This window comes from Miniopterus schreibersii (assembly GCF_964146895.1).
Source record: "Miniopterus schreibersii genome assembly, chromosome: 4".
In the NCBI taxonomy this organism is placed as follows: Eukaryota; Metazoa; Chordata; class Mammalia; order Chiroptera; family Miniopteridae; genus Miniopterus; species Miniopterus schreibersii.
Window position 1 is genome coordinate 18,958,631 of NC_138105.1, and position 24,828 is coordinate 18,983,458.

General features: G+C 53.1%; 1 protein-coding gene across 1 annotated transcript in view; it reads right to left on the minus strand.

Annotated features, from left to right (window-relative positions):
• Positions 1-24,828, minus strand: part of PSD2 (pleckstrin and Sec7 domain containing 2) — a 95,478-nt gene that overhangs the window by 12,589 nt on the left and 58,061 nt on the right. The window contains exons 2-8 of the mRNA XM_081135203.1: positions 17,730-17,809; positions 15,176-15,594; positions 11,785-12,231; positions 10,934-11,128; positions 8,456-8,536; positions 5,349-5,461; positions 4,554-4,612 (exon numbers count right to left, since the gene is read on the minus strand). Coding sequence (XP_080991329.1) covers positions 4,554-4,612; positions 5,349-5,461; positions 8,456-8,536; positions 10,934-11,128; positions 11,785-12,231; positions 15,176-15,549 — 1,269 coding nt within the window. The 5' untranslated portion in view covers positions 15,550-15,594; positions 17,730-17,809. The remainder of the gene's footprint in view (positions 1-4,553; positions 4,613-5,348; positions 5,462-8,455; positions 8,537-10,933; positions 11,129-11,784; positions 12,232-15,175; positions 15,595-17,729; positions 17,810-24,828) is intronic.

Sequence of the window (24,828 nt, forward strand, 5' to 3'; positions counted from 1 at the left end):
CCCGGTCAGGGCACATGCCCGGGTTGCGGGCTGGATCCCCAGTTGGGGGCGTGCAGGAGGCAGCCGATCAATGGCTCTCTCATCATGGATGTTTCTCTCTCTCTCCCTCTCCCTTCCTCTCTCTGAAATCAATAGATATATTTTTTAAAAATGTAAAGCTTTTGTGCATCAAAAGACACTATCAAGAGAGTAAAAAAACAACCTACAGAACAGGGGGAAATTCCAAACCATATATCTGATAAGGGTCTAGTATCCAGAACATATAAAGAACCCTTACAGCTCAACAACAAAAAACAACCCAATTAAAAATGGGCAAAAGACTTGAATAGACATTTGTCCAAAGAAGATACATTAATGGTCAACAAGCACATGAAAAGATGTTCACCATCACTAATCATTAGGGAAACACAGATCAAAACACAATGAGATGTCACTTCGCACCCATTAGGATGGCTACTATCAAAATAAAGAAAATAAGAAGTTAGTGAGGATGTGGAAAAACTGGGACCCTTGTGCATTGCTGGTGTATATAAAAACTGAAAGCAGAGTCTTGAAAAAATATTTGCACACCAATGCTCATACTGACATTGTGCACAGTAGCCAAAAGGTAGAAGCAAGCCAGTATCCACCAGCAGATGAGCATATAAACAAAATGAGGTATTTACATACAACAGAATATTATTCAGCCGTAAAAAGGAAGGAAATTCTGACACATGCTTCAACATGGATAAACCTTGAGGACATTATGCCAAGTGACATAGCCAGTCACAAAAACACAAATTCTGTATGATTTCACTTACAAGAGGTATCTAGAGTAGTCAAATTCACAGAGACAGAAAGTTGAGTGGTGGCTGCCAGGAGCTGGGAGGAGGTGGAAATGAGTTTAATGGGTATAGAGTTTCAGTTTGGGAAAATAAAAGAGTTCTGGAGATGGTTTGCACAACAACATAAAAAGCCTTAACACTACTGAACTATATGCATAAAAATGGGTAAAATGGTAAATTTTGTGTTATGGATATTTTTACAATTTTTAAAATAACATTTTAAAAATTTAAAAAAATAGACAAGGCTATGAATAGACATTGCTCCAAAGAAGATATACAAATTGCCAGCTAGCACATAAAAGGTACTCAACATCAGCATCATTAATCACTGGGGAAATGCAAATCAAAACCCAAACCTACCCACTAGGACAGCAATGATTTTTTAAAAGTGTGTGTGTTGTGGGGGAGGGAGAAGCGTTGGTGAGGATATGGAGAATTTGAAACTCTCATACATTCCTGGTGGGAATTTAAAATGGTTCACCCACTATGGAAAACAGTTTCACCATTCATCAAAAAGTTAAACATAGACCAGTCGCATAAAATGCTTCTCTAGGATTAAAAACAAAAGTTAAACATAGACTTGCCCTTTGACCCAGCTAGTTTACTCCGAGGAATTGAAAACAGGTGTTCAAACAAAAACTTGTACATAAATGTTCGTAACACTCTTCACAACAACCAAACGGTGGAAACAACCCAAATAGCCAGCAAGGGATGAATGAATAAACAAAATGTGGCACATCCTTGCAATGGAATATTATTCAGCCATAAGGAGGAATGAACTGCCAATACACTCTACAACAAAATGTATAGAGCATAGAAAAATACCCATAACAGAAAATTTACCATTTTAACTATTTTTAAGTGTACAGTTCAGTAGTGTTAAAGCTATTTACATTGCTGTGCAAGTAATCTCTAGAACTTTCTCATATAACCTTGAAAACACTATGCTAACTACAGAAGTCAGACCCAACAGGCTGCATATCATATGATTCCGCTTACATGACATATCCAGAAGAGGCAGATCTGTAGAGACAGGAAGCAGGTTAGTGGTTGCCAGGGGCTGGGAGAGGAGAGAATGGGGAGTGACTGCTGATAGGTACAGGGTTTCCTTTTGGGGTGACGAAGAAAAAGTTCTAGGACCAGAGTAGTGATGGTTGCATGTCACGTGAATGTGCTTAATGCCACTGAATCCTATACTTTAAAATGGTAAACTTTATGTTATGTATATTTTGCCATGATAAAAAAATCACTGAAGAGATACAAGATTTTCACAACACAGTGAAAAGATTTGACCTTAACGATACATATAGGACATTACAACCAACAACTGCAGAATACACTTTCTTTTCAAGCCCACATGAAACAGCTACTAAAACTGATCTCTCTCTGGACAGTGAAGCAAGACAACAAATTACAAAGAAGGAAAATCATACCAGGAAAGTTATCTGATTTAAAATATAACAACAACAACCAGGCAAAAAGATATGTAGGCAGAAAAGAAAAAGAAAAAAAAAGACAAGTATCCAGATCATTCCAAAGTTGAGGGGAGGGGAATGAGTTGAGACCTCCAAGTTCCCAGCTCCGCTCTCCCCACCTCACCCCATTTGGATCAACAGGGCCTCCCAGGCTGTCCTTGACCCTCAGACCCTCCCACAAGCCTCTGTCTCCCAGCAGAAGAGTGATGGCCCGCCTGGCCACAGACCCATCCTTCACTGCCACTCATCAAGGCCACTCCTCCCTTGAGGCATGGCAGTGAGGCCGGGGGGAGAGAGGGAGAAGGCACACAGCAGGGGACACTGCTTCCATGGGGGTCCTTTGGACAGCTCACAGTAACTGCAACAACCAGGCCCTGGGCAAAAGGCTTTATAGGCCAAAGGCTTTACAGTGCCGTCTCCTTAAGCCTCACGGGACTTTACAATGGGGGAACTGAGGTTTAGCGAGTTAAGTAACCTGCCCCAGGCCACACAGCTATTGTGTGGAGACACTGGCAACCCTCACTCCTGACCCCTGATCATTTAGCAATATTGCCTCTAGAGAGAAATCCTCAAGGTCTTTGGCTGCTAATGTGGACAACCTGCCCTACCCACCTCTGATCCATGAAGGTGTTGATGTTTCTCTTCAGTTACAGGCATTAATGTGGCGCCATGGGCAGCTGAGCCCACCGAGCTCAGGGGTATTATCGATCCAGGGTTTCACTGAGTAGCGGCTGCTGCCCTCCTTAGCAGCTCTTGGCCATGGAGAGGGGCATCCAGGGCTTGGCACAGCAATGGCTGGGTCCTGAGGTTGCTCTCAGGCCTGGCCAAAGGTAGGTGGGGTGTGTTTAATGTTCCTTTAAGGTGTGCTAGCAACACTTGCTCTCCATGAAAAAGAGTGAGCTGGTCTTGGGAGAATATTAGCTGGTTAATAGGTGTTAGCTCTGGTGACATTCCCATGTCACACATCTTCCCTCCTGTCCACACTCAGGCCATGGACATAACCAAAGTTGTCACATGACTACTCTTCCTCCCAAGGTCACCGAGGCTCTCACCTCCCCATGCCAGGTGCCCCAGCGTGCCCTTGCCCACTCAGGCTGCTATAAGACTGCAGCCTTTGCATTCATGACTGTGCAGGGATCTGTAGGCTGGGCCTTCGGGTTCTGCATCACTTAAATGTTAACAGTAATAATGAATACTATTGTTATTCTCACATACTAACATTACCCATAACTAAATCCTTACTAGGTGCCAGACCTTGGCACTTGGTGTTGTGTATATTGCCTCTCAGCCCTCCCAGAATGATGTGGGGAAATCATTACTCCCACCTCTCACAGATGCAGCCCCTGAGGCTCAGAGAGGGCCAGTGTCCTGTCCAAGGTCCCAGAGCTACGACGTGGAGGCAAGAGTAAGATCTGAAGTCAGGTCTGTCCCAGTTCTTTCTTCCACCCTATGTGCCCTGGGCTTCTGGGTTAACTCTGGAGCCAGACATGCTGGCCTGTTGTCCCCATGAGTCACTAAAACATCCCCATCCCAACAGGGGGCTCTGAGCTCGGTGAGCAATGACGGGGCAGTGATTGGTGGGGTCAGACACAGTGATGGGGGACATGGAAGGGGACATGGAGATGAGGGTCTAGGCTCACAGGGCATGCACACCAGAGGCTACACTTACCACCTGAGAGAGGGCAAGAGAGCCCAGAGGGGGTCCCCGGAGCAGACGGAGGAAAAAGGAGTTGTTGAGTGAGAGCAGCATTGAGAAAGCCCAGGGCCCGGACAGACACAGCCCCACAGCCCACCTGGGCACCCATCTGTTACTTTACTGTTTGCCTGGTAGGGGCAGGGTGACAAGAATGCCTCTTGAGGGAAATTGCCATTGGACTGGTAGGGGCTGCCGGGGGGGTGGCATTTCAAGGGGGCCACATTTGGGCTTGCAGGACGAGGGGTAGGAAGAGCATATGATCTTTTAGCAACGTCTGGCCTGGGCACAGCTAGGGTCACGCATCTTACTTTGCACATTGGAATTCCTGCGAGCCTCAGCTGTCACTGCCCTGCTTGGGCGGGCACCAAAGCACCTCTCAGGTGGATAAACTAGGGCAGGGCCATGTCTAGAGGCCACACTGCCCAGCCCTCAGGTCTGCTAAAGAAACAGGGCCACTAAGCAGTAGGTCTCAGGAAGGGGGCTGGAGAAAGGGCTCTTCCCTAGACAACCTGGGTGAGTCAGTGAGATGACACTACACTCCCTCCCTCCCCAACTCACATGTCCGTGCAGGTCCGTGTTGAGCAGCATCAGGGCACAGGTGAGCGTGTGGATGCCATCTAAATCAGAGACGGTGGCACCCTCAGTGTGAGGACCCACTCATTCCCACCCCAGGCACCCCCTTGTCTCCTGACAGAGCCAGCCGGAAGGTCTTGGAGACTGGAAGAGGCCAGTCACCTGCTAAATGCATCACAGGGCCCAGGGCCTACAGGATGCTCCCTGCCCTACCCCTACTGCAGGACTGCAGTCACTTGCCTGCACAAGGTCAGGGCCAACCCCTCCCCAGAGGAGACTCGGCCACCCTGGGCCCGCTCTAGTCCAAACTCCTGTCTCCTGTGGCCAAACTCACCTTGAACCTCAGACCCAGGAATGGCTCTGGTTTCCAGGCCATGTATCTACCATGGCCTGTGTCTCTTCCAGTAACTGGCCTAGTCCTCCAGTTTCTGGAGCTCAGGTCCATCCTTAAAGGAGGTCAGGCCCCTAAGAGGGCCCTAGCCCAGACCCCACATCAGAACTCCCCCCACACAGAATCAGCATTGCAACAGGGGCCCAGGGAGAATGCAGACCCGGATCCGGCACCTCTAGGATGGAGGGTTTCAGGCCTGGGGGATGACAATGGGCAAGACATTTGGAGGTCTCCTGCCCAGCAGGCAGTGCCCATTCCATGTGCTATCGTTTAGTCACTCGGTATTTATTGACCAGGACAGAAGTGGCAGGTGGACAGGGGCAGGAGGAAGCCAAGGCCTGGCGGGGAGCGGCAGGGTGGGTCAGGCAGAATGGGGCAGGTGGCCGTACCTTCCGAGGTGCTGTCATCAGGGTTGCACTGGCAGTACCGGCGGGAGAAGTGAGTAAGGACCCGCTCCCGCTCCTGCGTCTCTCCCATCAGCGGGAAGGCCTTCAGGAAGGTTCTGGGGGGGGGGGGTCAAAGATGACAAGGGCCTCCCAGAGCCTCAGTCAGTCGGGGCCTCACTCAGCGTAGGAACCCCCACCACACACACACACACACACACACACACACACACGCCAGCCCGGGGGCAACGCTCTAATTCCCCAGCACCAGACCCGAGGGAGGCCCCTGGCCCCCAGGACAGCTTCTGGAGTTTCAGTCCTCATTGCCCTCCAGGGACCTTCTGGAAGTAGGCAGCGGACAGAGTTCGAGGAACAAAGACAGAGGAACATCTGGGTGTTGGCATCAGCTCTTCTTGGGATAAATGCCCACTCTTTCCTCTCTCCTCTATGCCTGGGCCCAGACTGACCCCACCTGCCCCTCTGACTGCTCTACCTCAGTCATACTCACTCTATGTGGCACCAGCTGAGCCCTGAGCACAACCCTGTCCTCCCTCCCTGTCCTCCCACCCCAAGTCTGAGCTGTCACCGGCCTCCTCCGGCCTCCTCATGTGCCCAGGACACCTGCAGCAGCCCCCAGACAGGTGTACCCCTGCACCGCCCAACACATCCCCCTGCAGACACCAGTGGTCTTTCTAAACACACATGCAGTCAAGACTCGCCCCTGCTTAAAACTTGTCACCGGCTCCCCAGAGCCTTCAGAATAACGTCCAAGCTCCAAATCCCTCCCAAGGCCCAATTCAAAGGTCACCAGCTCTCAGGAGCCCCGGCAGCTGATCCCCAAATCAGATGGGCTGGAAGATGGGGCCGGGTCCTTCACCTGGGGGAAATTGCAAGCTGACCGTTTGTGTCTCTGTCATCCTGGGCTCATGAAGCTAATTGGCTCCTAGTTTTGCAATGGTCCCTTTGGTTTCTGTAATGCCCACTTCGCTTCCTCCTCCCTCACGCTGCTTCTAAGGCACCCTGGGACCTGTGAGCCCCACTTGGCCAGTCCGTACCCTCTGAGGCTTCCCGAGGCAGATAAAACCGCTGACCACAGTTCCATCCCAATCAATCAACTGCTATACAAACACTCCATCTGCTGTCCAGTTTTCCTCCTCTCCCTGTTCTCTTACCTCAGCTGGCCCCCAGCTCTGTCTGTCCCCTCTCCCTTCTCACACTTCACCGGAACTTTCTGAAAACGCATCCCCCATCCCAGCCTTAGCCTGTCCTACCGATGAGCCATCCATCCCAGCTCCTACTCCCTCTCTTAAGCACCCCTTCCCTGGGGATCATCACCAAGCCCCAGCACAGCACAGCTGCCACCAAACTCAGGCCTTGTCTCCTTCCACCCGGCCCTCTTCAGAAGCCTGACGCCTCTGGATCAATAGCTGCCAGCATGCTGCTATCAGCAGCGCCTCCCAAATCCTGCTTTATACCCAGCACCTGCTGTGGCTCCCCAGTGCCTGTGCAGGATAGCCTCAATCTATTGGGCTGATACACAAGGTCCTGCAGCCCAGCCTCTGATCATGAGCTGACCCACCAAACACCTCCAACCAGTCCTCCTCATGCCAATGCAAACTGCAGCCTCAGTTCAGGCTATAGCAGCTTGCGGCCAACTGACACGTCCACTGAGAACACTGGGAAAAGCCAGGCAGAATACATCTCTCCTACACTATCAGAACACCACTAACACGACAAAAACCAGAAGGGCCAAGATTCTGGAGAGAGAGGCAGGCCAGTCTGCAGCTGCTTGTTCCCTGGGTGCTGATGATTATGGGCCCAGGCAGGAGGCAGGACTTGTGGTGGCCTCACAGAGCTGAAGAGACAAACCCAGAGACTCGAGGGGCTGTAGACACCAGGCCAGTTTTCCTTTGAGAGATTTGCCAAATTCTGACATGTGTGGGGCAGGACTTAAAAAGCTAAGCAGAAAGCCTCAGTCAAGAAGAGGGATTTGGTTTTTTTTACAGTCTTGCCACATCGAGGAGACAAAATTAAGATTCATGATCCACCAAAAGGAGAGGCCCCATGGACACACCAGGCTCCCTGGGGCAAGCCTGACAGGACCTGCCCCTGGGATGGGGTGAGCCCTAAACCTCTCCTCAACCCAGCCCTGGCTGGATTAGGACGGTCCCCTCTGCCTCCCTCTAACTGCATAGCAAAGGACATGGCAGACCCTCTCTAAATGTACATAGAATGATCTAGAGCAGCCATAATTCTATACAAAATGTACAGCATCTAATTAAAACATCACTAAGCATACAGACAGGCCCCCTTTGATGGGATCAGAAGGAAAAAATAGACAATAGAAACAGAAACAGATGATTCAGGTATTGGGGCGAGCAGACAAGGACTTTGAAAGAACTATGGCTAATATGTCAAGAAAACAGAGGGGGAAATGAAGAGAACAAATGAAAAGGTGGGGAATTCCCCCAGAGCATTAGAATCTGTAAGAAATATTTTTAATAAAATGAAAATTCTAGAACTGAAAAGTATAATAATAGAAAGTAAAAACTCAATAAATATAAAAAGAGAGAGAATGAAAATAGCCCAACTGAGCAGAGACAAAAGAATGGAAAATACATGTTTTTAAAAAGTATAAGAGACACATGGGACACAAGAAGAAGGTCTAATATGCAAGGACCACCCAGCCATTAGCTCAGACTGTGTGGTCCCTCCCCCGAGGACTCTGGCCTGGTGCCACCCTGCTGGCTCGGTCTCAAGGCCTGCTAGACACTGGGCCGCACCGTCCTGCTCTGGGCCCTCCTGAGAGCTACTCCCTGGGTCCAAGCACCAATGGGACCTGAGATCAAATCTCCCTCAACAACTGTGGGAAAGTCGGAAGGGGGTAGAGGTGTCGCTTTCTTTGCTCTCCTAGAGTCAGGACACAATCCTACCTTCACAGGCCTCAGCACCCACCACGAAGAGGGCACTCGCTGAGTCGCTGGAAGGCTGCTGCCCTGAGGGCCCCTTCCCTAGCCTCCCCAGAGGGGTCAAGTTTATGATGGAGCTGGCAGGAGAATCCAGATGTGCAGCCTGTACCTCCGTGGGCACTGCACCGCCCCAGCCCCACTGACCTGAGCGCTCTGTCCAGAGTCAAGCCCGAGAAGTCGAAGAAGCTGAGGTACTCCCCTGCCACCAGCCTGCTGAACTCGTTGCTGCCAGGAGAGCATGGGGTGTCCATGAGAAGCAGGGCACAGCAAACAATGAGGGCTATATGGGCAGTGGTACCCGGGTACCCTGACCCACCCACCCAGACCTGCTCACCCCAGGCTGCCTTCCCTGCTGGCCAGCCAGGCTCCAACAGTTCAAACTGGGCTGGGGGGTCAGGAAGGCTTCCTAGGGGAGGTGATGTCTTAGGAATCTATAGGAAGTAGCAGCCAGTGAAGGGAGTAGGGGGTGGGATGATGCAGAGTGTCCCCAATAGAGGAAACTGCACCACATGTCCAAGAAGCTACCAGCAAGGCCATGTGGCCAGAGCCAGAGAGCAGGAACAGGGCAGGAAGAGAGGAGGCAGGGAACAGGGCCTGAGGGCCAAGGGAAGGCTCCAGACTTGATTGTGAGGGTTGACGCAGGGAGGGGGGTGAGTGAAACGGTCAGATGTGTATTTGGAACACTCTCCCTGCAAGTGGAGGCCCACTGCAGGCCGCAGGAGCCACCCAGCGAGAGCAGGGAGGAGAGGGGAAGGAGAGAGATTTCGGAGGCAGAATCCACAGGATATGGGGACGAAACAGGTGTGGGGCATGACAGAGTAGGTGGCCCCTGGAGGAGATACCCAGCGTTCAGGACAACAGGTGGGGAAGGATGTACCCACGTGAGCCTTCGGCCCATAGCTGGTAAATGGCTCCCTTTCTTCAACAAATATGTGGCATTAAAAAAAGAAGGGGGACTGTCTGATTATTGTCAACTAAAAGAGACTTAAGAGACATAGTGGCCAAGTGGGACCTTGTTTGTGTCCTGAGTTGAACAAACATTTTTGAGACAATCAGAGAAAATTAAACATAGACCGAATGTTAGAGATAATTAAGGAACTTTTGTTCATTTTCTTACAAATTATAAAGGAATTATGCTTGGGTAAATTAAAAAATCCTTATCAGTTAGAGACATATACCAAAGTATTTAAGGAAAAAGTGATGAAGTGCCTAAAATAAGCTTTAAAATAGTCCAGCAAATGGTGGGGGCACTGAGGGAGCAGTAGAGGAAACAAGGATAAAAAAAATGTTAATCACTTTGAAGCTGAGTAAATAGGTACATGGAGGTTTAATACATGTTCTCTGCTTTTCGGTATGTTTGAAAGTTCCATAATAAAGAGCTTAATTAGAGAAAAAGAAAAGAGTGGCCAGTGTGTCAACACTGTTGAAGGCGAGGTCTGGCAGTGGCCGCCGGGTTCAATACACAGGCTGCTACTGACCTGGCAGGAGGGGCTTCTGAAGGGAGAGGGTGGGGAAGAGGAGGGGACAGGCACCCAGGGCACAAAATCCTGAGAATTTTAGCTATAAAGGAGCAAGGGGAGGAAGATCAATTGAGGAAGGGTTTTTGTTTTCAGTTGGGAAAGACTTAAGAACAATTACACACTTATGGGAAGCTCTTCTAGAGAGAGGGGTTGAAAAGACCAGAGAAGATGGGGATCAGCCATAACGAAGGCTTCTGAAGGGTGTCATTTGGTTGGGAGGGTCACAGTCCAGCAGCAGTGGGGCTAGTAGTCATGATTTCTCACTGGGGCTAGAAGGACAAGGGCAGGAGCCATGTGGAGGCTGTGGAAGGTAGAGGAAGCTGGACTGAGGGAGAAGAGAGGGATCCAGGAGCAGAGCCAGCCTTAGGGCCTCCCTGTGGCCTAAGCCCCCAGTAGCTCACACTTGGGGGCCTAGGGTCTGAACTGTCCCCATTAGCCTTGTGAGCTAGGCCTGCTCTGCACATCTCAGAGCCTTAATGTGGGTGCTAGGCACTCCGTGGGAAGGGGAAAGGCAGGTGGACATGCTGATGGTCAGACATGCTCAGGATGTGCAGGCAATTTCCTCAGCCTCACAGTCCCCACCTACCCCCCAACCCCTTCCGGATTCCCATCTGCCTAGTTCCTTTCCCCCCCAGTTCAAAGGCCAGGGCTGTGCTTTGGTGGCTTTGGCCCCTTTAGCCAGTTCCAATAGACAATGAGTGGGGCTTCATGAGGACCAGGAACCCCTTCCCCAGCTCCTGGGTCCCAGGCATTCCCAGATCCTCCTCTCCCTGCCCCCTGGGTAGGCCACTAGCCTCCAGGCGGCTGCTCTGTCCTCACTGCCATCCATCGTGGCCCCATAACCACATGCCACATCCCACTCCCCAGCCCCAAGGGGACGCTCTGTCACCACCTCCCCTCCCTGAGAGTGTGGGCCCTCACCCAGGCAGCCCAGAAAGGAAACAGATTTAGGGCAAGTCCTGGAATGAGGACAATGGCAGGAGGAGGAGCTCTTAGGGACTGTTGGGAGCCCCCAAGCACCAGACACCCCTATAGAAGTCACCTACTGGGTTGGGGAAGACACTGGGTTTGCCTGGGGTGGGGGGGGGGAGACAAAACTCACTTCTTGCCCAGCTGCCGGGCGACATCACAGCGCTGGAAGCCCTCGAGGTGGTAGAGGCGGCGAGCCAGCCGGCGAGCAGCTTCACTGACCCCCTGGCACCCGTTGGCCAGAGCATCTGTGCTGCCAGGTTCCAGCCCCTCTGAGCTGCTCAGCTCTGAGTCGGAGTCAGACAGGCCATCCTTTAGGCTGGGGTCGCTGCAGAGGGACAGTGGGGTGGAGAGGAGAGGCTCAGAGGCGCTGGGACAGAGGCCTGGGGAAGGGGCTGGGAGGTCTCCCCAGGCCACTGAAAATCCACACAGAGGCCAGAGCAGGGAAAGAAGCTCCAGGGCGCCCGGCCAACATGGCTCAGCAGCTGAGCATCGACCTATGACCCAGGAGATGGAGATTCGATTCCCAGTCAGGGCACATGCCTGTGCTGTGGGCTTGATCCCCAGCGGGGAAGGAGGGGGGTTGCAGGAGGCAGCCAGTCAATGACTCTCTCATCATTGATGTTTCTATCTCTCTCTCCCTCTCCCTTCTTCTCTCTGAAATCAATAAAAATATATTTTATATATAAAAAAAAAAAGCTCCAGTGCTCCAGGAGGGAATCAATTCAGACTTCTGGGAGAGGCCCTCAGTGAGGTCATTAGATGCTCCACAAGCCAGCAGCATAGGTCCTTGTCCCCACCAGGCTAGACAGGCCTGGAACAGCAGAATAGACCCTCAGGACTAGGGTGGGAAGCCTGGGTGCAGAGGAAGGACAAGATGACCTTGGAGGGCTGTTAGCTCTGGGCACTGGGTGCCCTCACTTGCTTTGCCCCCCCCCCCCGGGGTCTGTCTTCCCATCTGCCCCCAGCCTGGCCCTGCCTCACCTGGCTGAGTTCAGCAGTTTGTCCGTGTCTTCCTCCTCCTCCTCCTCGCCACCTGGGCCCTGGGGTCCATCTTCATGGAAGCCATTGGGCATGGCCGTGAGAGACAGGCAGCTCAGGACGTTCTCTGAGCGGCTGCTGGAGATGGAACGCCGCAGGGGGCTGCCCAGCTCCCCATCACCGCCAGCTGCTCCCATGTCCCCCTCAGGCCCCATGTCCCCAATGCCCAAGGAAGTCCCTGGCTCAGGACTGTCATGGGCCCGCTGCTGGATGAGGGGTGTGAGGGGGGCCTCGAAGCTGACACAGCTGTCACTCTCGTCCGTGAGGCTCAGCACGTCTAGGGAGTCGAGGCTGCTGTACTGGGTGCCCCACAGCAGCTCCGACTCCACAATCTTCTCAAATGTGGCACTGAAGCCATCCCGTACATCGGGCTCTCCAGGGCCACCCAGCCTGCAGGATACAAGGACCAGTCAGCATCCTGCCAGGGTGCCCCCGTTACAGGGCACCCCATCTGTGCCTGGGAGCTCCCTGAGGGTAGGGAATGGGCATGGATTGTATCCTGTTTATTTTTTCAGCCAGTACTATCAGACACTGGCTGGTTACTGGGGTACAGCAGTGAAAAGGACAGGCATGGCCCACCCCCCAGTGCCCACCCCCTGCCTGGCTCATAGCACTCATCGGTAAATGAATGTGAGCCCTCCTGCAGCCTGGCCTACAGGGCTCTCCCCGGCACAGCCAGAGTCCCAGTGGGTGACAGCTTTGCTGTCCTTATAGCCTGGGAGGGCCTTAGCTTGGCCGACCACATTCCAGCCCTCAGGCTTTGCCCTAATGCCACCTCCTTGGAGAGGCTGAGGGGCAGATCCAGGCCACCCCCACACCAGCCCCCCTCATTATTCTCCATCCGCAGGGTGGCGCTTCCTGTCCTCCCAGCCCTACCAGGATGGAGTATTCTGCCTGTTCCCCTGTGTACCATCCGTTCCTCAGCTCCACCCGACTCCCCACACCCAAGGCCAGAAGCACCAGGCACACAGTAGGTACTCAGCAAACCTTGCCGCGTGGTGCAGGGGGTGAAGGAGCAGATGTTTGCAGCGCCCGGCTCAGCCTGCTGCCTGAGCCCTTGCAGGGCCCTGCGCTGCCCCTGCCCCAGAAGAGGCCTCTGTGCTCGCTGTTCCCTCTTCCCAGAGTGCTCTTCCCTCGGGCCAAAGCCTCTTTCCTTGTCCCTTTCTCAACGAGGTCTGCCCTGACCCCCAATTTATTACTGACACCTGCCCCCAAACACCCCAGCCCCCTTTTCCCACTTCATTTTTTCCAAAGCACTTACCCCTTCTAACATACTTAAATACAATCATTTATTACTTTATGATTTATTAGCTGTCTCCCCCCTAGAAATAAGCTCCATGAGAGTAGGAATTTTTGTGTGTTCTGCTCACTGATGTATCCCTAGCACCTGTGCTTTGTGAGAACAAAGCATCACACACAGATTGAACCGAGGCATCCTGGAGAGATGCCCAGGTGAGCAGGGAGGTCAGGGAAGGAAGAGGAGAGAGACTGAAGGAGAGAGAGACCCAGAGAGAGAAACAAGAGACAAAAATAGAGACAAGGAGAGGGAGGTAAGAGAGACAAAAAAGCCCCAAAAGATACAGAGAGCATAAGAAACAGAGACAGGGAGACAGAGAATAGGAGAGACAGAGTAACAGAGTTGAAGAGAGACAAAGATAGAAACAGACAGCAAGAAGGAAAGAAACAAAAAAAGAAGCATGCTGAGCCCTGCCCATTTCTCACAAATTCAGCCCATCATCTGCAACGAAGAGCACCTCTCTCTCCCCATGAGGATCTGGCTGGGCCCAGCTTCTGCCCCAGCACTGCTGTCTAACAGAGACTGAGCTGTATTTGGAGGACTGGGAAGTGCCCCTTCCCCTCAAACACCTCTTTGGACTTCCCAGTGTCTAAGATTTGGTCCCAGTGTGTTTCCTGGAGAAACATACTGACCTGAGGGGGGAAAAGCTGGCTTTCAACCCAGTCCCAACAGGAGCTGAAATTGCAGCCTCATTAGGGGCCAGATAAAGAAGTGGGGAGAAATCTAAAAGGTGGCAGGATGCCTGATGGGGACCTCCAGTAGGAGGGGAGGGAAGAGATGGGTCACAGAGCAGACACTAAATCTGCCCAGCAAAGGCACCTCTGTCAAGCCTGCGCTGGGTCCTGGAGACATCTGAGCAACAACACAGAGCCTGCCCTTGGTGGTCTCTCACCTTATTGTCACAGCCACAAATGGTCCTTACCCCCACCATCTCCCACCCTCTCATGCACCGGCACAGAACTGAGTGGTGGTTCTGACAGGGCTTGAAGATCATCAGTCCAACTTCCAAATCTCCATGTGCCCCCATCTTCAGGCACCCTAAATAAATATGCTGCCTAAATGCAAACAGTGTGTTCCCAGAAGCCCCAGCCCCCTGCCACACCCCATTGCCAGCCAGCTGGCACCCTAGGACCTGCCTAGATGGCCACAGCATACCCAGTACACACAAGCACTGGACCCCGCATACCACATTCCTACTCACGAAGTCGTTGGCACACTCGGCCCTACACACCCACATGCAGTCCCAAGTGTGCACCCACACATGCACAGGCCAAGCACACACAAACACCCTCCACCCACAACCATGCAGTCATAGGCACCAGCATGCTCACACAGCCCTGTGCACACACCAATGCACAAGCCAGGCACACACATGCATGCTCCCTGTGCACACACCCACACACCTCCTGCACACTGAGACTTCTATACTTTCTATTCTCAGCCTACCCTGGGGTCTTCTAGACATTCCCCTGGCCCATCCCCACCCTCTTTGTCCAACTGGCACCTCCAAGACACCAGGTCTCTCCACCTCCTGCTAAGGATAGTAGAATGGGCCTGTAACTCCAATAAGAAGGATTGAAGTAAGATTCCCGGTAGAACTTCCAGATGGTGCTTAGGTCAGGAGTAGCTGACAGAGATTAACCCACAAAGCCTACTCTCTTGATGTCAGTCGCAGAATTAGGAGATCCTCGTCTCCAGGAAGTGGAGAGAGGGACCAGATGACCTTCCACATCAAGGCATTTTGGAACTCTAATGTCCAGCCTGCGATGGAGGGAGTATGGCCCTCCAGTTCCACATAGAAATAGTCCATGATGGTTTGGGAGACTGAGGGTGGGGGGCACAACAGGCCTGTTCGCCTTTGAAATCTCATGGCTTTATTCCCCCAAAAATACCCAGAAGCTGGGCAAAATAGGGACAAGAAATTCCCATTTTATGGATGAGAAAAACAAGAACTAGAGAGGCTAAGTGGCTAGGCCCAGGCCACATAGCATGGAGCAGCCAAATGTGGTGAGCCCCTATCCTGAGACACTGACTTACCCTAGCTGAGGGTCCTCAGTGTCTGGACAAAGGCTCCTGGAGGCATCTTCTCCTCCTGCTAGCCCACCAGCCCTCCAGGGCCTGGATTCTGTAGAATCTTCAAGAATGTTCGAGTCTGGCCCCAGGGCTAGACCATTGGTGAGAGAGAGACCAAGGCTAAGGCCATGGAGGGCCATAGAGGGGCCCTTTGTGGGGTCCTCAGTGTCCACCAGGGTGCCCCTTATCTCATGTCCTAGGCTATTGTGGCTACTGTTCAGGTCCTCACTCTCTGCCATTCCATTCTGGACCCTGGGCTCCTCCTCAGGCTGCAGGCTAGAGTTCCAGGTGGCGCCGTCTGCCCCAGGCAGTACCGATGGGAGCCGATCTTCGTCCATGGCAGGCTCTGCTTCTACCCTGCACTGGCTGGGACTCTGCTACACCTGGTGGCAGATGGAGAGATGAAGGGGTGAGTCAGACAAGGCAGGTGCTGGGGGGTCTAAAGCCCAGTGGAACCAACACCAGGTAGCCTGCCTGGGGACAGAAGGATGGCCTAGATGACCTTCTACAGGGCCTCCTGGCGCATGTCTGGGCTCAGGCTGTGGTATCCTCAATGCCCTGCTCAAACCAGCCCAATCTCCTCTCCCCCAATCCCCTACCATTCTATGTGCCCCATTTCTGCCTTCCTCGTTACCTCTTACATGTCTCTGTTGTACCCCCTAGAATTCACCCAAGCCCTTTGAGGAAGACAGGTTGAGAGGGCCCAGGGAAGGGTCCAGGACTCCTCCAAGCCCCCTTCCTCTCCCGCTGGTGAGTGACGGAGTCAAAACCCCAGGCTGACAGCAGCCAGGTTCCTTGCCTCTTTGTATGTTCTCTCACCCTGGCTCCGGAGCCAGACAACAGTGAATCTGTGGTGAATGGAGGGAGCTGGGCTGGGGGCTGCCTTTAGAGGGGAAGTTAAGAGAGGGGGCAAGGAAGTCAACAGAAGTGCAGCTCTATCAGAGCAGAGGCCACCTCAGAGAAGCCAAAGTGAGCCACCCGGAGCCCCGCTAGAAGCGCTGTCCAGGGTGCTGGGCGGGTGCAGCGCCACCCCGGAGCCGTGCTGGGAGCGTCGCTGCCTCTGCTGCCCAGTGCCCAAAGCTCTGGCTGTGGGAAGAATGAGGGGGCCTGGGGTACCCCCACACCCAGGCCTGCAGAACTCACCCAGCCCTGAGGAGGAACTCGTGAGGAGGCTGCCACGGGGAACTCTGGGGGGAGCCCTGCAAGAGGAAAGCCTTGCTCTGCCCAACTCACTATGCGACTTCTGGGTCCAGGTCAGGACTCCTCCCTGCCCCACCCAGGCCAGACCCTCTGCCCTGCTCTGGACCTGATTCTCCTCTATAAAATGAGAAGACCCATTTTACCTGCCCTTTCCACCTGCCCCCTTTAAAAATGGATTGGAACCAGCCCACATTTCCCAGAGGCTCCCTGCCTAGATGTGCTGGGCTGTGTCTGGCTCTCCCTTCATCCCTGTCTGCCAGGGTCTCACCCAGTCTAGGCTATTTTCACCATCCCCTTGCACCCACACCCCACCCCATGAGCACTGCCACCAGGAACACAAACCAGCCTATCCAAACAACTTCCTGCCTCTTCTTTTCAGGCCTCAGCTTCCCCAGCACCCCCTACTCCCCTCTGGAGAAGGGGTTCTAGGGGCTCAGGAGAAGCTGAAGGAGGAGAGGGGCTCGCCAGCCTCCTGGGCTGCAGCAGAACAAGCTGCAGGTAAGTCACAGGGATTTAAGTGGGACCCATACTGCCTGCCCTTGCCTGAGCATAAGTGTCACCTGAAGGACTTAAATCACAGATGATGAAGCCCTCCCCCCAGACCTCCTGAGCCAGAATGGGTTTAGGGCCTCAGCCCACCCACTCTGAGTGTCATCTCCTAGAGTTTTGAAGACTGTGTGAGCATAGATTTTACTTTAAAAAAAAACCAAAAAACTTTCATATATTAAAGACTGAAGAGCCAGGCTCTAGAATATCTGGACCCTGATCCTAGGACCCCAGAACCCTGAGGGGTTTGGCCCTGAGTGAGGGATTCTTGCTGGTGTGCCCTAAATTCCTGCTGCTTCGGTTGCTATTTCACTCTGGTCCCGTGGGCTGTGTGCTTGGAGGAGGGAGAGAACAGGTCATCTTCTCAGGCAGACTCCTTGGGGGTGGAGGAGCATTGAGAAAGGAAAGAGGAGGGAGAGTGGGGCTTCCTGGCCTGCTGCCTGAGTTCTAGTCCTCCAGCCTCCTTTCTAGCTCAAGGGCCTGGATAAGCATTGGATCTGGGGCACAGGGCTTCACTCCATTCCATCGGGGTGCCTCAAGCTCCCACACCCACGCATGGAGGCTGAGCCTGGCAGGACGGGTGCCTCCTCTTTGGTCAGGGCTCTCCCTGAGCTCCCAGGGAAGCCTGGGATCTGGAAGTAAAAGCAGCGTCACCTGATGCTCGGTCTACACCAGCCCCAAAGCCAGGGTTATGGACCTTAAGGACCTCTTGGGAGGCCCCTACATCACCCCCCAACTTCCAGCAGCCACCTCGGGCTGGTTCCAGCCTTACCTGCCCTGCCACGTCCTGCTGCAGCTGGGAGCAGGATGGAGGTTCTGCCAACACTGGGCATTGGGCCGTATCCTCAGCTTCTGGGGGTGGGCAGACAAGGGGCAGCATTGAGCTCCACTCTGGGCGGGGGGCCCAGAATCCCTGCCTGGGCTGAGGGCCAGCTGAGCCCAGAAAGAGCTGAGCCAGGACCCTCCTCTCTTAATGAGCTCAGGAGAGGGGCACAGAAAGGAGGCCTTCAGGGCAGAGGTGTGAAACAATGCCCCAAGTCCTCACGCTGAGCCACTGTGTGCCCTGGGACTCGTTGTTCCTTGTGGTGGTCCGCTCTGCACAATGGGGGCATCACCTCTGCTCTCATTCCCCAGGGTTGGTGGGAGAACTTAAGGTCATGAATGCTGGAGAGCTGAGATCCAAGGGAAAAAAACACACTACAGAGGTCAAGGAGAAAGGCAGCTATGGCTCACTCTTTCCACCACCACATTTGACAAATGGGGAGACTAAGGCACAGGACAGGACAGGCTTTGCCTGAGGTCACACAGCGTGTAGCTGCTTCTGGAACTCAGAGTAGCCGCCCTCTGCACCTGGATGGGCTGGAGGGGCAGGACGAGCCTCCAGTTTCCCGGGCCTATTTTCCATTCCCACAAGATCAAGGGCTCAAATCTCCAACCAGAAGAGTCCACCCAAAGCAGTAACTCTGCCCAACTCCAGCCTTGCTGGAAAGAGTGGGGAGGTGGGCACAGCTGGGTCACAGGTCATGCATTCCAAGGAGATGCCTACAAATGACAGGCAGTAGCTAGATCACCTGCATCCTCTCAGCCTGAGTCAAGCCCTGCTCCAAGCAGGGGCTCCTGCTAACCACTGCTTTGGGGATGACCTTGGGTTCAGCAGCCTCTTTTCAGCCCCAACCAAGTTGGGGCCCATGATGACAGTGGATCTCTGGCTAGGCCAGGGATAAATGCCAAGCCAGCCACTTTCTGGGTCTCAGCTGCTCTTGATACCACTGTGTCCCCCTCCCCATTCTCCCTATGGAAGCGGGCGTGAGTTGTAAAAACAAATATATCACATCGCTCCCTCACTCACAACCCTCCAACAGCACCCTCTGCCCTTCAATTAGAATCTGGTCTCCTCAGCATGGCCTAAAAAGGCCCTGTCTGAACTGGTTCACTGCCCTCTCCCCGCCCCGTCCCGTCAGCCATGTGGCCTTCTTTCTGCTCCCTGAGCTCATTCCCACCTCAGGGCCTTTGCACCAGCTGTACCCTTGGCCTAGAATGCTCTTTCCCTAGATCTCTAAATGACTGCCTCTTCTGTCGTTCAGGGCTCAGCTCCAACACTGACTCCTCAGAGAGGCTCTGTGACCACCGGCGCTCTCTCACGCCTCCATGGAGCATCACTTAGCAGAACTGAAACCCCCTTTTCAGTGAGGATGGGGACTATGTCACATTCAAGGTTGTCTCCCCCAGAGCCCAGCACAGTGCCTGACAAACAGTGGGCAGTATCTAAATATTTGGAGATGACAATCATCCCTGTTGTAGGCAGAGGCTGAGAGAGGTTGAGGGACATGTTCAGGGTCACAAAGCCAGAAAATGGCAAGGCTGGCATTCTGCTTGGAAAACACTAGACTGTCACAGGGATAACCTCATACAGTGCCTTCCATTCTGGGACAAAAGCCAGGGACTGTGAGGAGCCCAAGGAAAGGCTGGAAGAGGGGCCAGGCAGGGAGGGCTCCAGGGCCCAACATGCTCTATAAGACAGAGCGGGGAGGGCATGGGTGCAGGTGCCTATAAGCAGGTGTGTGAGGGAGCACACAGTACAGGCATTTGGGAGCACATACACACACGCACACACACAAACACACATGGAGGGTGCTGGGTAGCTACTCAGGAAGCAGTCCTCCGAGGAATGAGGTGAAGATAAGGAGCCCAGGGGCAAGGTTCAGGGCAGCTAGACCTACATCATTGGGCAACTGGGATCGAAACCATTCTGCTTTGGGAGAAGCCAGGGGCAAGGAAGGGACAACCCAGCGCTTCACGCTAGGATGGCGGTGGGGAAGACAGACTCCCACATTGACCACAGCCATACCCAGTGGCATCAGGCGGCTGGGTGGGTTTGGGAGGAGATGGGGGAGTACAGGCCCACTTGGTGGAAATGGGGACTCAGGAGGCAGAGCTAGGATAAGGGACCCAAGACAGGCAAAATCTAAGAGCCTGTGTGGGATGCTCATGGGTGCTTAGAGCCCAGGCAGGGTATGTCAAGGAGGCCGGGATCAGAAGAAATCATTTTGGAATGTCAGTGTAGAGGCAAAGCTGAGATACAGTTGTCCCAGGGAGCAGAACTGAGAGCCAAGACACTCTGGTTTTGCCTCCAGTATGTGAGGGAAGCTTGGGCGAATGAAACCCCTCATTTCCCGAGTTCATCAGAGATCTCTAACAATTTCCAAGTCTTGGACCTCTTTGAGCATCTGATGAAGCTGTGGATCCCACTCCAGACAATCACATATGTGCACAATATTCTGAGTATCTTTCGAGAGGCTCATGGACTAAAGCCTATCCATAGGCTCTGGGCATGAACCCTAACCTGGAAAATCCCCAAGGACCTTCTGCTTCCGATACTGAGCACTCAGAGAAAGTTCTACGAGGGCTACTTAGCGGGGGGGGGGGGGGGCTGAAAACCTTTCACTCTTAGGCCTATTCTATGCCCAGTGGGAATGCACTCAAACATCCCCACTGTCCCACTGCCCTTCCCCAAAATTCCTACTATACTGACTCCCTAGCTCACCCAGATTTTAGCACATGGGCTGGGATCTTCACACACACACGAACACACAAGTATACACACGGGCAGTTAAATAAGATAATCAGTGAAGAGGGCTGGCGTGCAGTAGGTGCTCAGAACAGACCTACACCATTCATGGGCACTCCAGGACTCCACAGGAACATGCTGGGCACTGACAGCATGGGCAGCAGGGAGTTGATAGGAAGACACCTCAGGGGGAGGATCATGCTTCCCAGTCCTACCCTCCACCAGCTAAGGAGTCTGGAAGTCAGGACCCTCCTGTCATCCCAGAGCTCTAAGCACCCTCCCTAGACAAAGATCCACCTGCGCATGTACCTTCTGAATATCCCAACTGCCCAGGGCAGGGAGGAGCCCAGGATAATACAGAGGGGCTGTCTACCCAGGAGCTTAGGGAACTTTCCTGCCTCCATTACCCAAAGTGACCCCAATCCCTCCTAACCCACTTGGTCTTCCCAGCTTGAATGGAGTGTGTGCAATGCTCAGCTCAGAGCTGGCTACGAGTGCTCTGGGAAGGGTAAGAGCTATTGCTTGCCAGAATCCTGTCTCAGGTCTGTAGGGGAATGGGCTGGCTGCCCACACGGGGCGAGGAATGCACAGGAGAGTAACAGGCAGCACAGGACATTCAGTGGGCCCCAACAGACATTTGTTCTTGGCAGCCTGCCAGAGCAGGTTTTAAGGCAGAGACTTCAGAGCAGCCTGAGGGTGGAGACAGGAAAAGCTCTGGGAGGACCAGGAGGGTGGGCCAGAGAGAGCACCCCACATTTTCCTGAGGCAGGTGAGGACCCTACAGTCCTGGTGCCATCAATGTTGCCACCCGGGCAAGGCACCCTCTTAGATTTCCATCTCAAGGCACAAAAGCCACACCAGGGGCAAGGGCCATGTGCCTGGGCATCCCTTAAAAGGCATCCATGCCCTTTAGGTGGTGCCAATCTGGGGTCACTAAGGAGCCTAGCACCACCCCAATTTCATCTTCTCTTTTTTTTTTAATTTTTTTTTTTTTTTTTTTTTTTAATTTCAGAGAGAGAAGGGAGAGGGAGATAGAGGGAGATAGAAACATCAATGATGAGTCATTGATCGGCTGCCTCTTGCACGCCCCCTACTGGGGATTGAGCCCTCAATCAGACATGTGCCCTGATTGGGAATTGAACTGTGACCTCCTGGCTCATAGGTCAACACTCAACCAATAAGCGTCACTGGCCAGGCTCATCCTCTCATTCTGGCCCCTGAGGAACCAGCTTGCCTTGGGTTGTAGGGATCTGGAAGGCTTCCTCTTTCTCATGATCAGGCGGGAGAGGTCCCTGAACCCTGGGTGCACATCTGCATCTTATCTGCATGTGCCCTGCAGCCTGCTGTCTCTTTCAGGGGCCCCTGGGCCCAGCTCTGCAAAGGTCATCCCTTGCCATCTCCCTGCTTGCTTCTTTCCCCACCCCCAAGTCACTTAGCACCCTCATTTGCTTATCATTTGCATACATCTGCATGCTGGTTTGGAGAGCCCTCAACACTGCTGAAATTCACAATGTCTGCTGTCAAATCCCAAATCATGTTCATAACTGGCAACTCTACCCCCAGCTGACTTCCCTACAGGGTGAGCCCTCAGTTATCTGGGACCACAAAGGACTAGGCTGTTCAGGTGAAGTGACTGGCTGCTGCTCTGTCTTCCTGGAGCTCGAGGGGACACCTGAGACTCACTCTACTTCTTGAGCCACATTTGACCCATGAGACTGTGGACTGAGAGTTGAACCCCAAGAGCTCTATAATGAGCCCGGCCAGGCGTGGCTCAGCAGTTGAGCGTTGACCTGGGATCCAGGAGATCGGGGTTCGATTCCCGGTCAGGGCACATGCCCTGGTTGCGGGCTCGATCAGTGACTCTCTCATCACTGATGTTTCTGTCTCTCTCTCTCTCCCTCTCCTTTCCTCTCTCTGAAATCAATAGAGATATATTTAAAGAAAAAAAAAAAAAAAAGAGCTCTATAATGAACTGACCAAGTGCAAGTCCTCCCAACCAACCCTGCTCAGCTAAAACACCCACAGGGGGGGCAGACTCAAGAGGCTCAGTCTCTGAGCAGCCCCCTGCCCCAGTCTGGTTCAATAACCGGAAGAGATGAACTAAGAAATGTAATCTTCCCTTCTCTTTGCCCAATTTTCACCTACCCTGCACTCTCTAGATCCTCACACTTTCTGTCCACACCTTCCCAAGAAAACCCCTCTCCCTCCCTGCCTCATGCCCTGTGACCTTCCTCCCTACCCCATCCCCAACCTCTTGATTATACAGCCCCACTCAACCCCTCCCTTGCTGAGTCCCCCTTCCCCTCCTCCCTTCCTCTTCCCCTGTCTTCTCCTCTCTACTTTAAGACTTCAGCACAGGCTCTGGCAAAGGTTGTGGTCTCCTTGGGGCTGGTTGAGGGCCAGCAGCATGTGGTACAAAGCAAGCAGGTGTGAAAGGTGAGTACTGGGCCATCCCACTATTGCCTCCCTGTCCCTGTCCCCATCTCTGAAACTGTGCCTCCTATTCAGCCACAGCCCATTGCTGGTAAAAGCCTCACCCTGTGATGGACAGTACATGGGGTAGGAGAGAAAGAGTCAGGAATGACACCAACATTTGGGCCCTGAGCACCTACAGGGATTGAGCTGCCTTTCCTTCGATAGGGAAGACTGGGTAGAGCAGGTTTGGGAGGAAGACTTGGAGTTCAGTTTTTGACAAGCTAAGTTTGAGGTGTCCAGCAGACATGACTGTTGAGATGCTGAGTAGGCTAGTAGAGCTCAGAAAAGAGATCAAAGCTTGGGATACAAATTTGGAAACTGGGAGCATGTAGGTGGTGCTTAAAGCCACAGGACTGGGTGAGATGGGCACAGGAGCGAATATAAATGAGGAAGAGAAGCCAGGCAAGGGCTGGGGTCCTGGGGCACTCCAAAATTAAGGGGGGTGGGGGAAAGGGGACTGAGAGGAGCAACTCATGAGGTCGCAGGAAAACAGGTGAATGGATATCCTGGAGGTCAAGGAATTTTTCGAGGACAAGGGAGAGACTGAGTGTGTCAAATGCCACAGATGAGGACTGAGAGGTGGCCATCAGGTATGGCAACATGAAGGACACTGGTGACCTTGAGAAAAGCAGTCAGTGAAGTGGAAGGGAATGAAAGGTCAATTGGAGTGAAGTCAAGAGAGAGTGGGAGGAGAGGACATGAAGACCATGAGTCTAGACACCTGTTCTGGGGAGTTTTGCTGTAAATGGGGAACAGAGAGATGCAGCAGTAGCTGGCTGGAAAAGACAAGAGCCATCTTTTAAGATAGGAGAAACAACAGCAAGGTATCTGCTGGTCCAATGACCTGGGAGAGGGGGAACCCATAATGTAGGAGGGAGCCATGCTAGAGCAATGTCCTCAAGTAGGTGCAAGGGGACAGGATCTAGTGCACACGTAGAGGGGTGGCCTTAACCAGGAGCAGGAACATTTCAACCACAGTGACAGGAAGAAGGCAGAGCAGTGGGTAGATGCTGGCAGATGGGTGAATGTAGCACTGGGAGTCTGAGAAAGTTCTGATTGTTTCTATTTTCTCAAAGATGTAGGAAGCACTGTGAGCAGCCGTGAGGGAGGACGGGGAAGAGGGGCTTGGGCTGAGGGCAGAAGAGAAAGTGTAACGTAGTCATCAGGTAGGGGGAGGGGGAGGACTCGGGACCCACGGGGGGACAGAACCGAGGACCCACCTGAAGTTCATGCTTTTCACCTTAAAGTGAGACCATTGAGGGTAGAGGTTTTTCTCAGCCCCACTCAGCTGCACGGGTCAGAAGTGGAACAGCCTGGGCGATGGATCTGACCAGGGTTGGGGTTTTTCCAAGCAAGCATAAAGAAGCAAAATGAGGTAAGGGAGTTGGGGGGCTTCGAGGGAGAGAGCATCCTGATTTATAGGGACAGCTGCCCTGAGCCAGCCTCTGACCCCTCCTCAAAGTCCCTCCCCTGCCGGTGCCTGAAAGCCCACCATCCATTCCCTGTGGTGGGTTAGGAGTAACCATCCCTCTGCCCTCATCCCAAAGTGAGCTTCTAAGAGAGTGGCCACAGGTAAGCACCAAGACCTGGGGAAATGAGCTTCCCACACACTGTTCCTTCAACCTGGAGAATACCTCAGACCTCACAGGCTTAAAACCACATTGTCTATCACCCTTCCCAAGCCATCAGGCAACAGCTTTCCCCACCTCCAGTCGGACCCCAGTGCCTTTCCATTCTGCCTCTTAAACTCTCTTTACTCCACCCCACTTGCCATACCCCAGTCCCGCAGGGCCACCACACCACCAACTCCATTCCCTCTGTACGCCAT